At 33.5% G+C, this 13,815-nt stretch overlaps 1 protein-coding gene across 8 annotated transcripts in view; it reads right to left on the bottom strand.

Moving 5' to 3' along the window:
* Positions 1-13,815, bottom strand: part of LOC142979590 (dual 3',5'-cyclic-AMP and -GMP phosphodiesterase 11-like) — a 217,211-nt gene that overhangs the window by 94,515 nt on the left and 108,881 nt on the right. The window contains exon 2 of one of the 8 annotated variants that reach the window (XM_076124608.1): positions 3,686-3,913. The exons of the other annotated variants lie outside the window; for them this stretch is intronic. Coding sequence (XP_075980723.1) covers positions 3,686-3,743 — 58 coding nt within the window. The 5' untranslated portion in view covers positions 3,744-3,913. The remainder of the gene's footprint in view (positions 1-3,685; positions 3,914-13,815) is intronic. 8 annotated transcript variants of the gene reach the window in all.

The following is a 13,815-nucleotide window of genomic DNA, read 5'->3' on the forward strand; positions in this document are numbered from 1 at the left end:
CAACAACTCCATCATCGTTATGTGCTATTTATTGTTCATAATTTTAGTAAACAAACTCAACGCGACCATTAAGTCCAGTTAAATATTTCAACGATGAATAAGATCGGCTAATATTAGCCTGTCAGATTTCAGTACCGAATCAGATCAACGAAATTGAAATATTTACTTCAGCGCTTTCGCTTTCTGGACGTGAATTAAAATCCGAGGGTCGTTGTGTTCCACAAAATTTATGAAGATCCGTTGTATTTTAAATATTAAAGTGGGTTTATCTCCGAGTTTCTACTGTTCCACGGCGGCTAGCAAATCATATTTAAACGTAAACTAAGCTGGAGGCTAAATATTTAACAAGCGAAGCCGTATTACAGAAGCATGCCGCTGGAGTCGCCACTTGCATAAACACAATGGTCGCTGTATCTAGTCAAAGAAAAACGGAGTGAATAAATTATGAAATTGTTTGTTGAAGCTACTGCTCTAGTGTTGCATTTAATAGCATGCAATTATGTACCTGGTGAATAAAGAATGAAATAACTTTACATATCTAGTCTTTGTTAGGAATTTATAATTTTCTCTCGTTTTATAAAAATATCAGCCATAAGTCTAAAAGAGATAATGCTACAAAGACGAACCCGTGAAAATACATTTCTCATATAAAGTTTTAACTAATTCGTGAACTTGACCATCGTATTTTTGCAGATAAGTATAGTATCCGTAGACCGGCGGATGAGAATAGCTGATGAAAAGACAGTAAAGAATCAAGGGTGAACATGAAATAGGCTTAACCATAAGATGAAATATAGTGAAGAATCCATAACATGGAACAATTTATGTTACAAGATGAGAGGCTAATATCCAAAGGCATATCTGAAGTTTCTTCGACATGATTAATGATGCAATATTTACATCAAACATGAATTTTTCGTGTTCGCCGCCATATTACTTATGGTTGATATATTATATTTATTATGCAGAACATTTATCTTCGTAGATGAAATTCCAAGTGGGTAATTTGTTAACTATTATATGAAAGCCTACTAGTTTATAGTAATCGTTTTTCTCGTATACTTCGAATACTGTATTCAGTTTCTCATTTAGCAGTGTCCAATTTATGCATTGGCAACGGTGTACTTAATACTTTTGAATCTGCAAAAAGATAAGATATTATGTTCAAATTTTGTTGTTGTTGTTGTTATTGTTTGTGTGTTTGTCGTATGGTTAGTGGTGTCAAAGTCGTTCAAGCCGCCCGAGAGGCCTTTGACGTGGCTTAACGACTGTCATCTTAGTAAACGATAACCGGGACCGACTTTTAACGTGCCCTCCGAAGCACGGAGACACCCAGTTTAAATACCACTAAAATAAATCTCTTTTTTTATGTTTTAATGACTTATATTTTTTGTTCATAATTAAGATTTTATCATTTGTTCAACTTGTCATCATACAGTTACATTGTTTTCTTTTATTTTAATTGTTAAATTTATGAATACTGAGAACCGTTGGCTATCAACATATAATCCGCAACCGTGAGAGCGGAATAATTGAGAACTCAACTGTAAAATTGCCCCCATTTAAATAACAAACATTGTAAACATCAGAAATAATTGCCACAAACAATTTATACCATTTTAAAATGTTTCTTTACGAAGACGATATTTAAATTGGTTCCAATTCATTCTTTTGAAAAAAATCTTGAAAAGATTTTACAATGGAAAAGCCAATGAATACTACATTACCACTTTGGTCAGATTTTTAAAAGAAAACGGAAAATTTATTTCAGGAAAAGCTTTATATTTTGCTTTTAACTTTCCGGATGAATTTATGAATAGAGAAATCGTTTTATGTAACTTTACAATTAGAAATAATTTTATTAGATAACTAGACTAGATTAATAAATCAATATTGAAATGTTAAACACAAAGATATCGATCATCAGACTTATAGAAATATAATTAATGTAGAAACTTGGGTACAAACGTCGATTTAATATTATGGAATACATAAAAAATCTATCAAGCTAGACAAAACATTCACTAACTCAAGAAACGTGATATTCAAGAGGTAGACTAAACAAATCACAGGTGACCGGTGGTTGACACGAACACGAGTAAAAATAACAACTTGTACGAAAATAGTACTAAAATTCGACCTAATTAGACCAGTCTAGGTGTCTTAGTTGCTAAGAAAACAAAGTTTCAACACATAAATATAGGTACGATAATAAAATCATGAACCAAATTAGGACATTATAGGAACGATGAAAATTATCACGCTAGTGCGAAAATAAGTCATCTGACTTTTACGACATTTCGACATACATAATGTGACCTGACTATATGTCTGCTGGTCACATATGTATATAGATACAGTAATATATGTACATAGAGTGTAAAAGATAGAATTACTACTTATTACTTTCGCAAGCTTACTTGAATTGATATTTACTTGTCACAAATTTAAACAGTGAGATTTCCTACCACTTTAATCGGCCACAGATTAAATATCGAAAAACGTTGCGCGATTCTCTGTCGGAACTATCGAGTATCTAGAGTTTGAAACAAAAAGTTTGTAATGTTTGTTTTCATTCATCAGAATCACTTTACAGGAACGTATTTCAAAACGATGTTTCAGGCCTAAACCGAAGTAAATAAATGGGTCGATAGAATTCGTTTCACATTAGACTACCAAATGTTTAACACCGTTATCAGACATTGACCTTCTACTGAACAAGTAATGTAATCGCTTATCTGTATTTAAATGCAAAAAGTTAAAAGTAGTGGTTTATAATGATAAAAATATGATGAGAAGCTGAGGCGCCAATGCTACTTTTATTCTTTAACTAGTGTATTCGGTAACGTATTAATCAAGCATTTTAGAGGTTTGTAGAAAGTCCTGTATTGTGACCGAACAGGCTTGCTTTTGCTACATATTTACTTACTTTAGTCAATTGACATCGAAAGAAATTCATAGATTCAGTCAGTATTCAGACATCATGAGAAATTCTCATATTTATCTCTATTCAGCTCTATCACACAAAATATTATTTTCGTAACAAATTCTACACATAATTTCAAATCTATTCACACAAAACATTTACACGCGATCAAACAGCTGTTTAAGGCTACGTAATAATATAGCCTTGGCCTTAGCTTGATACTGTAGAATGGAAGATTCCTTCAGCATTCACGAAATAATGAATTATTTAATATATAAAGAATGCCCGTAACTGCCATCCTTAAAAATAATTATTTTAAAGCGCAATAAAAAAATATGCTAAGTTTAAAAACAATATCATCAACACCGCATTACAAATTTTAATTGGATTTTCACAAAGCCATCCTCTGTCGTTCTACATTGCAAGTAGTCTCAAAGAAACAATAGTTAACAGGAAAAGTTGAATTACTTTTGAGATGACCACTTTATCGATACAATCGTAATATATTATTATTTTAATGTCAAATTTTCACCTTGTAAATAATATCAAATTTTCACTTTGTAAATAATATCAAAACATCCTTAGTATTTTTAATAAAAATGCAAATAAAAATCTCTTTTATCTGATGCAGACAATATTGCAATAATTAGTACTTGATTTAGGTTTATCGTTATTTTATGATCATTAGTGACGCAACCACGCGTCTACATTTCATATCGATCATAGATTGTATTTCTAACAGGTAAACTAAATACGTACTTTTCTTGTGGTGAAGACATGATCCGTGGAGGCGGCACATGCTCGCCGTTTGCCCCATGCGGGCGCTACCTCGCTCTAGTCTCCATTCGTGCGCCACCAGACGGCGCCACCAGCTCTCTACATCTCGATACTTTTTATCGACACTTCATTTACGCACACATCACTAGTTCAGCACTATTTTGTCACTTTACATTCTTTCATACACTGAACACCGGTTGATTTACAATACTGGATGGTAATAAAATTGTTAATCGAACGACAAAGTTGAAGCATTGGTAGAGACGTGTACATAACACCCTTTACTAATGCTCCGATAATGGTTATACGTGTATCATATTTATTCAGATAGCAATTTTCGGTCCTTATATGTAGGTTTAATTGCAACATGTGCAATAAAATTAAGACTGGCCGCTAGTCATAATATTATTATACACCTGTGTACATTCGCAAAATTGATCTCGAACGTCCTTCATGATAGATAAATAAATAATAATCCATGATAAATGGGTAATCGATCAGATTCGGATGATTTTTCAATAATTTCGCTATCGTGCGTCGTGTACGTATTGATAAATAAATGTTACGATTAACTGATAACTCCATGATTGTTGTGATTTAAGGCTTAAGATAAAAAAATTGTTATGTAATTTATGTAACACAAATATAATGACTGGCGAGACGTCACTTTCTTGGTAGCATTTTAATCAACGTAACGTAATCCAGATAATTTATTCTGGACGTGTTCCATCTATTTAACACCTACCTAAATGTTATATAGCTCTAAGGATTTAAAGCTGTATAATAAAATTAGCTGTATAAAAAAGGATTTAAAAATGTAGATTGGTTATAATAAAAAACAATAGCTACAGTATCAAGATAAAACAAAAACTGCGGAACAGCGAACTGCGCTCGGAAATGCTTTGCTTTTTGTTCATCTTTTGAGTTCAGGTTAAAAGCCAACGTCATAAAAGCGAATGCAGTTTCGCTTTTATATAAAGAAAATGTTTAACCGGAATGAAATTCTGTACAGATTGTTTACATACATACGTACAAAGCATATCGAAACAACGGAAGCATCAGTTATGCAGATTTTAATCTTCTTAAAAGCGGGAGCGAGGCGCGGCGCAGCGCATAGTCTTTAACTTTAAATGTTACTTAGCTTTGGAGCTAAACGTCCATTAAACCGCTATTCACCTCATTTGGACACATTTTAAGCTCAAACAATTTGTTCCAGATTGAAGAAACTTTACTAAAACATTTTCATAGACTTTTAAGGAAATGGGATTGTACCACAAGTTGTACAAAACTAAGAAATAAATGTTGTAAAAAAGGTGCGAAGTCGTGACTGAAATAAAATAAACCATAAAGTGAGGAATATATTTCTGTTTGGAAATTGCCTCTACACTACATCAAATAACAACAAACTCTGCGAACTCATGTACTTACTGCAATTCGCTTTACACTTAAAAATACAAAACGCAATGTCGTTTCTACAAATGCACACATTTTAAAAAGAAAGTGTTTCCCCAAAACAAATAGCTGTACAAAACACGAGCTGTCATTGATTAATCGTCGGTATACGCTCGGAATGGAATGTCATTCATGAATGAAGGTAGTAGTAGTAAATCATTGTCGATCGATGCCGCCCCCGCACCTCGCCTGTGGCAAACACATCGACCACTCAACCGGGAGGACACTACAACACTTACATACACAACCACGATCGTAACATAAACATTACTCCCAGATGCCAGACGGGAAGGTCAAACAAACCTATGAGAAGGGAAAGCAGTTCATTATACATTCAACGTAAGTAATATCACGACATTCCTTAAAGCAAGATGGGTCACGGGATTAAAATAATTATACATTAAACGGAATTTATATAAATCCAAGTATTAACGACGATTCTTAAATTATCAGGTTTTAAAGTTGTTTCAAGACAAAAAATATGCTCTTTTACGACATTTTAGCTGCTAAAATGAACAGTCCTACAATAACTTTGCGATCCACATTTGCGATCAAAATGTATGGTAAAAGTGCAATCACCTATCGAAATGGAAAATAATTATTAAGCTTAGTCATTAACCTATGCGTTTGTGAGTCAATTATAAAAACAGCCACGTGTTTCAATGGCTGCTTGCCAAAATCTCTGACGCAAACTTTCCAGCTAAAGGGAATATAATTTTAGTTTTCATTAATTTGTTCCGGTGAATGAAACGATATCTAAAACGTAAAATGTAAACTGTTCAGATAAGAATAGAAACGAGCACAAGATTGATCGAAGCTTTGACTACACTTCACTAATCGAATTAATCTGCCGATTTTGCCGAAGTTTTTGTAGAACACAGATTAATCAAGCGACATCACGGCTATTCAAAAGTTATCAGAATTTGCTTTCGCAAAATTTCAGCGAGTTTGTCAAATAAATCTACCGAAGAACTCGGTTACAAAGCAAAACTGTTCCACATTCGTTAATTAAGAAATACTCGGGCTTAACAATTTTCTGGAAACCACTAACGACTGTTTGTTATTTTCCCTACGTCTCTTCGGCATTCGAATTTGAAACCCTGAGAGTAACAAAGCTATCTGTTAGAAGGCTTTAATAAATCTTAACTAATTATGAAAATTTATTTATATCGTGACATTAATTGCTCGGACTTGACATAAATTGTTATCTGTCTTGATTTATTCGTTGGCGAACCTAGCTAAAAAGCCTGGGGACACGACTAGTCTCACAAAAACTATGTGACAGACATTCAATTAAGCTGCAGAATGATAACAAAAGATTTAAAATGTGAGCTTAACTATGGGCAAAGTTGCGTACATTTGGAAAGAATTCCCAATTTAATTGAAATAGCTGATCTCAGCAATTTAAAGTTTAATCAAGTTCTTAATTACCCATTCCTGTAACATAAATTGGTGTACGGCGATAAATTGTGCGTGACAATTTATCAACTTTGACGCTTGCAATTGCCGAGGTTGGAAGTTTTGTGTGTTCGGTGATTTGATGGTCATATAAATTACATGTTTCGGCCGGCAGTAACATCAATGTGGTGATTGTGGCTACTTTTGTATAAAATATGCTGTCGTTTTTAAGCTTTTATTGTCGGGATAAAACGCATCAAGTATTTTTTGTAGGTTCCGTTAGTGTTGTAAGTGAAATTCGTGGATATTTCCAGAATACCTTTCAAATCTTTATGAGCAAGAGCGATAACTGAAACTATTAAAGCGATCACAAACAAAAGTGCTTTAAAATGAAGTTTGTAATAATGGCCGCTGCAAACTGCGATATAAACGTCGTCAGGTGGAGGATTAACTATTCAGAATACGGCTAACAGTCAGCTTTCTGGATCAACCTGAGGAAACTTTACCAGTTCTACCACATGAGGGACTAATTACTGACTTAAATTACTAAATAACATTTTGAGGTTCGAATAGTATTACAGTATTGCATGAGGACTAGAAGGAGTTAAATAATAAACAGACGTGCAGAAGCAGCACTTCATTTTGTAAGTAACAGGCTTTTTTAGTACTATGACTAATATAAACTAGAACCAAAAATTAAGGGATATAAAAAAAGAATCCAAATTTTTGGGTGATTTTCAACAAGCTGTAACTCCGAGGAAAATGGTCGTACAGAAAAACTAAAAAAAACAAATTGTAGCTCCAAGTGTCTAGTTTTTAGATATGACCATGAAATTTTTTGTCATGGCCAGGTCCGGAGAAATCCTACGAAAACTACCAAAAAAAAAATTTTCCAAATTTTTTCCCTCCTAAAAAAAGGTCCACGGGCTTCAAAAAAATTTTTTTGAATCTTTCGTTCTAAAGTTCTTTTAGGAAATTTAATCCTCTTTAATTTGCCGTATTCAAAAAGCCTGTACGACGATTTGCCACGGAGTTATCGTCAATCAAAGCAAAAAAGTTATTTTTGACTTTGATATTCAATAACTCCGGAAATAATGATTGTACAGGAAATCAAAGGAGGGTTTTGAAAACTGCACAATATTCTCTATAAGAAAATGTAAACATCTTTGAAGAAAAAAAATTTTTTTGAATTGAAAACTCTGACTGAAAAAAAGACAAAAAATCGCAAAATTAAGGATATTTGGATAACTAGGTATAACTATGGATAAAATGGATGAACGAAGGATATCGTCGGTAATTTTTCAACCTCAAAGTGTCCCCTAAAATCCCTCAAAAATTCAAAGCGCTGCGATTTTTTTTTCATTGTGCCCCGAAGCTTCAAATTCTTTGTTGTTGCAAAAATCACCATTGTGAGCAATTTTGTGATTTTTATTCATTTTTTTTATAATTTTTTTTTTTCTCTCTAAAATCTTTATTTTTTCGATTAAAAAGCAAATCGCGTGCCTATGCTCACTCCACGACATCGTCGAGCCCGATTGGCTTATGTGCATGACCATCACGATTGGGGTCGTAGACAGTGGACCAGTGTCTTATGGACTGACGAATCTCGATTTTGACTTCATGGCAGCGATAGACGATCTCTCGTTTTGCGATTTGCTTTTTAATCGAAAAAATAAGGATTTTAGAGAGAGAAAAAAAATTTATTACAAAAATGAATAAAAACCACAAAATTGCTCACAATGGTGATTTTTGCAATAACAAAGAATTTGAAGCTTCGGGGCACAATGAAAAAAAAATCGCAGCGCTTTGAATTTTTGAGGGATTTTAGGGGACACTTTGAGGTTGAAAAATTACCGACGATATCCTTCGTTCATCCATTTTATCCAAAGTTATACCAAGTTATCCAAATATCCTTAATTTCGCGAATTTTTGTCTTTTTTTAAGACCGAGGTTTCAATTCAAAAAAAATTTTTTTCTTCGAAGATGTTAACATTTTCTTATAGGAAATATTGTGCAATTTTCAAAACCCTCCTTTGATTTCCTGTACAATCATTATTTCCGGAGTTATTGAATATCAAAGTCAAAAATAACTTTTTTGCTTTGATTGACGATAACTCCGTGGCAAATCGTCGTACAGGCTTTTTGAATACGGAAAATTAAAGAGGATTAAATTTTCTAAAAGAACTTTAGAACGAAAAAATCAAAAAAAATTTTTTCAAGCCCGTGGACCTTTTTTTAGGAGGGAAAAAATTTGGAATAATTTTTTTTTGGTAGTTTTCGTAGGATTTCTCCAGACCTGGCCATGACAAAAAAATTTCATGGTCATATCTAAAAACTAGACACTTGGAGCTACAATTTGTTTCTTTTAGTTTTTCTGTACGACCATTTTCCTCGGAGTTACAGCTTGTTGAAAATCACCCAAAAATTTGGATTCTTTTTTTATATCCCTTAATTTTTGGCTAGTGTATTTTTATTATGTATTTGACAACAAGATCAATACACTTAGGTTTCGTCAGTATTCCTCATCATAAATATCTAAAAAAGTTGTAGAATATTAATTCCTTTGTCGAACGTTAAAAAGCGTATTCTCACTATATTATTTATACATCCGCAAATCACAAGAACAATCTTAACGATTGAACTTTACGACGTAAATAAACGAAGTTTGTCTTAATGTCATAATCTCTGTAACTGACTCTCGAGAACTTAGGCTTTCTGTTGTAGACTTGTAAACAATACTGAGGATATTTATCCCTTGGTAATACATTCAAAACACTTGAAGTTTTCAAACCACTGTTATACTATTCTCGAACATCAATCATCACTCGCTTTGCGCTTATTACACTTGTGGATTGTAGCAAATTGACTCCTTAAGGCTTAAGATTTTTTGGTTATGGTTGTTTCATTGATATTCGTGAAAAACAGGTAGGACTTCGAGAAGGCATGTGACTTTTGGTTTTCTGAGTGTGCCTCGAAGTGAAGCCAGGCGTCGTTGCTAGAATTTAATAGTTCTCTTTAGTTGCTATTTGTGCCGAGTCGTCCGTTCTCTTTGCCATACCGATACGAGCTCTACTTTATATGGAGTTTTGCTAAAACGCTTAGGAAACGTGCAGCACAGCGGCAAATTAGCTCACCGGCCCATTTCGGTTGGCTGCATATTGATCCAAAGTGCATGCGGTTCCTCTCAACAATGGGTCGTTGAAGATTTACGGACCGCGACTCGTCGACCAAGTTGAAGGTCTTATGGCAAAATGTTCAGTTTGGTTTTTTGTGAGCCGACATCAAATGTAGCGGGAAGCTTTGCGGCATGAATTTCGTTCGATATTTTTGTAGAATTTCTTGACACTATCAAAAAAGGGTATAGTACAATGTCTCGTTAACATAAGTAGCAATAGTTTTAAACTAAAATATATAATTTTTACTGCAAGCTTTCCTTTAATTGTAAGTAATGTCTGTAGCTCTACATTAGTCCACCTATTTTAAGATAACGAATAAACTATGTGCGTATTAGGAACGTACCCTAATACGCGTGGGCAAGAGTCTAAAGTACGATTACGGTCTGCGTGACTCTAAGACAATTGCAATTAATGACTTATTTAGAGGTTACAATCCGGCCACTCACGCGCTATGTAACTGAACTCCGAAAAATTCCATTCATGTGGATTAAAGTAATTGTGTTTCTTGTTTAATTAACTAAGCTTCTTAGAAGTCTTTGATATAGAAATTATGTATATTAAAATTAGATTGGCTTATTTACATAGTCTGGATAGATACAGATATTTGTAACAATGATAATATAAATATTAAAATTACTTAAAACATGAATAGTCAACTTTGGCCCTAACCTATTCAAATAATCGAGTGTGATTCTGAAAAAATATAGGTAGCGATCCATTCCTCGCGTCTGCCATGTCTTTAAAGGATAACTAATTACAGCAAGCACTTTAGACGACGTTAGTGAAAATAATAGACTAATTTACTGGAAACTGCGTATTATCGTAAAACTGTTCGTGGATGATCAACATGCTGCGGGCTTGTAATAAAGTTTAGTGTAGCAGCACTGTCGACGTGACTCTATTAGAAATTAAAGCGATACCTAATACCAAAAACAGTGAAGATTTCAATAAGTTAGGTATTGTTTTGATTTTTAAAAGTAGTGCAAACTTCCTGCATACAGGAATTTTGAAGATACAAAACTCAAACAAGGCTAATGCATATTTCAAAATTCATTTTATGGTACTTGAACGACTCACTTCAGTTGAAGAAGTAATAAAAGCTTCTTCCCCAAACCTCTACATTATTCATCAATATTTCAAAAATTCGAACAAATGCCAATTCGATTCAAAAGATTCGGAAAATCCAAGAGATTTTGTACGAGAACTTATTGTCGGACTACTCTCTATGAAAATCATGCATAATTCAGAAATCGAACCAGATTCTTATGCATGAGCAGATTGCACATACCAAACATGTAGTTTTGCGTTTGAAAGTATCTTCGGATATATTCTCAGATTTAATCTTTGAGACGTTGTTTTCAGGAAAACATTTTGAATATTTTTAAACTTGACTGTTCTAAAGTTGCAATACTTAAAATATATTAAAAATTGCAAAGCATGTTAACTGATAAAGTTCTGCTTATTAAACTCAAGTGTACTTAACTTATGCCAGGTTTCTTAGGTACATTTAGCAGTAGTTTATCTATTACTTTTACATGAGATTAAACGCTATTGAATAGATAAACTACCGCTTAATGTACCTCAGAAACTGGCGGTCAAAGGTTCACCTCAGTTTAGCTGTCTACTGCATTCACTCAAAGTTTCACGGACTGCACAATCTATGGCCTCTGGGAGAACATTAAGCCTTCTTAGTTGAACACACAGTTACAAAGCCTTTACATATCAAACTAATTGTAAAGGTAGTTCATTAAACCTACCAGTTAAATCGTAGTGCAATGGTCAAAGGCATCGTCTTACTACTAACGAATGACAATTTCGCACTAATGTCAAAATTAGTTCACTCAAATTACAATGAATTGAAACTAACTCAACCCATTGTTCAACAATAAATTGATTTATTGATTGATTGATGAAATGATTGCACTAGGTCTCAATTTAATGGCCAACATAGGTTAAGCGTGCTCCGTAATTGAAAATTATTGGTTTGTTTGTAGGCCTTTCTTCATAACTTTGATTATTAATCAACGTTCAGTTGATTTATATTATCTTGGTATAGGCGTTCAATATTAAACTTTGCAGACACTATTTGGTAAACGAAGTGGCAGTCTAGGTCAATTTATAATGGCGATAGTTGAATAATTACAACATTTACGGTTTAGATTGTCGCATTATTTCGGTCTACTAAGAACTATCCGCATGTAGACTGAGAATATAATTCTCTTTAATATCGTAAATTAATCGATTAAGCGACTAGATAAATCATTGTTATATTGCACAAGGTTAGTTATATTAACTTAACGCATGGCTGTGCATTAGCATAATGACATCACGCTTACAAAACATAGGCAAAGTGAGTACATATATCAGACTATTATTTCTTGCGGCTTGCAATGCTATGCACCTCTAGTCGACAAGGTAACGCAATCTGTGCGGCCAGGGAGGAATACTAAGCGTCCGTAATGTATTCATCTTGGAAAAATCGCAGTGCCCTGGGCACGTTCCTGCTTTATATCGAAAATATGATATGACACCTTATTGTTGTGCCGTCTGGCGACTTCTCTCGCCTTTTCGTACTTATTGGATAAACAAATGCAGTGAGAGGTTATTTGTATCGTCCGGGTGGTTTGGCTAAACTTGTGGTTTGTGACAGTAAAAGTTATTCGTTGTATCGATTCACACTGTGTTCCTTTTGTTATAATTTATAGAAAAGGATGGTAGCTCAAGCAGCTGTTGTTGAAAATCGATAAAATATAACGGGGTGAAACACCATGTCATGACGAGGAATTATGAATTAAAACGAATATTTTCTGAAGTGTGCTTTTTTAGTAATAATTAATATCATCGTGATTCACGAGCCAGTTGAAGCCGAATAATAAAAATTTAATAGTCATGTCGATTATAACGGATTAACAAAAACATCAGAAGCTATGTGCGTGATTTTTGGCAATAAATTGTGTTCAAAATCATTATCTCTATCGGAAGAGAACATATCATATGAGCATTACAAAAATGATATAATTTATGTAAAAAATATTCATATTTATTTAAGGTTTTAAATATCTCCCGTTTCCGCTTTAGATTTCACCAAAAACACTCTTCATTTGTATACACTTTGTAGAAAAATACAATGTTAGGTTAACATTCATCATTCAATTTGGTACAATACGACACTACAGTTCGTGGTACTAAAATATTTAAAACCAAAACACCGTCGCGGGAAATAAGAGGAACGTTATTTGAGAAGTCACGTGAAGAACCAATATCCTTTTCTGTTGGTTTAAGGATTGAACAAACAAGATATGATTTTATGTATAAATCCAGAAAGCTATCCACTTTCCATGCATATTTGAGACGAACAGTAATATGGTTTCAGCCTTACGTTGATGTCACGATCCTCGTATATACGCACTTTAGTTCTTTTTAAAAGAGACTAGCTTCTTTAGTTTTAGATATGAGCAAAAGAACTCACAATATAATGGCATATACTGAACACCAACTTTTAGAATAATCTCTCGCACACGCAACACTTTCTTCCTTGTAAAGCATTTTTAATACCAAAGTTTTTTAAGATCGCATGACGGTAGCCATTCATGACGTCAGAACCGCAAGGAAAAATTTCTAAACCAGTAATTAAACTATAAATTAATTGCGTATTTCTGTTACTATGCTATAAGACAAGACGTCCTTCATAAAACAAAAATCCAAAAACAGGTTATTATAATTACACATAAATAACATCTTGAACATTTATTCACAAAGTTTAACCACTTTTTTGAGAAATATGAGTATTGTTTTACCACTTGCGTTGTTATTAAACGAATAATACCTTATGAACAAACTTAATTACTATGTTAAACTTTCAAAGTATGACAATGCATTGAAATTCTTATATGCGTATTTCATTTGATTGTCGTCTGATATTAAAATATCTTGCATAAGTTAGGTATTAAGTTTAGTTCATGTAAATACTTTTAGAGGCACTAACAATATAAGGAGTACTTAAGTATAAATTGAATTCTCTGCATTTTATGTGTAGACACTAAGTGTGGGCAAATTGCGTTCTCTAGCAAATCTCGGGAGATACCA

This window comes from Anticarsia gemmatalis, chromosome 16 (assembly GCF_050436995.1).
Source record: "Anticarsia gemmatalis isolate Benzon Research Colony breed Stoneville strain chromosome 16, ilAntGemm2 primary, whole genome shotgun sequence".
Classification (NCBI taxonomy): Eukaryota; Metazoa; Arthropoda; class Insecta; order Lepidoptera; family Erebidae; genus Anticarsia; species Anticarsia gemmatalis.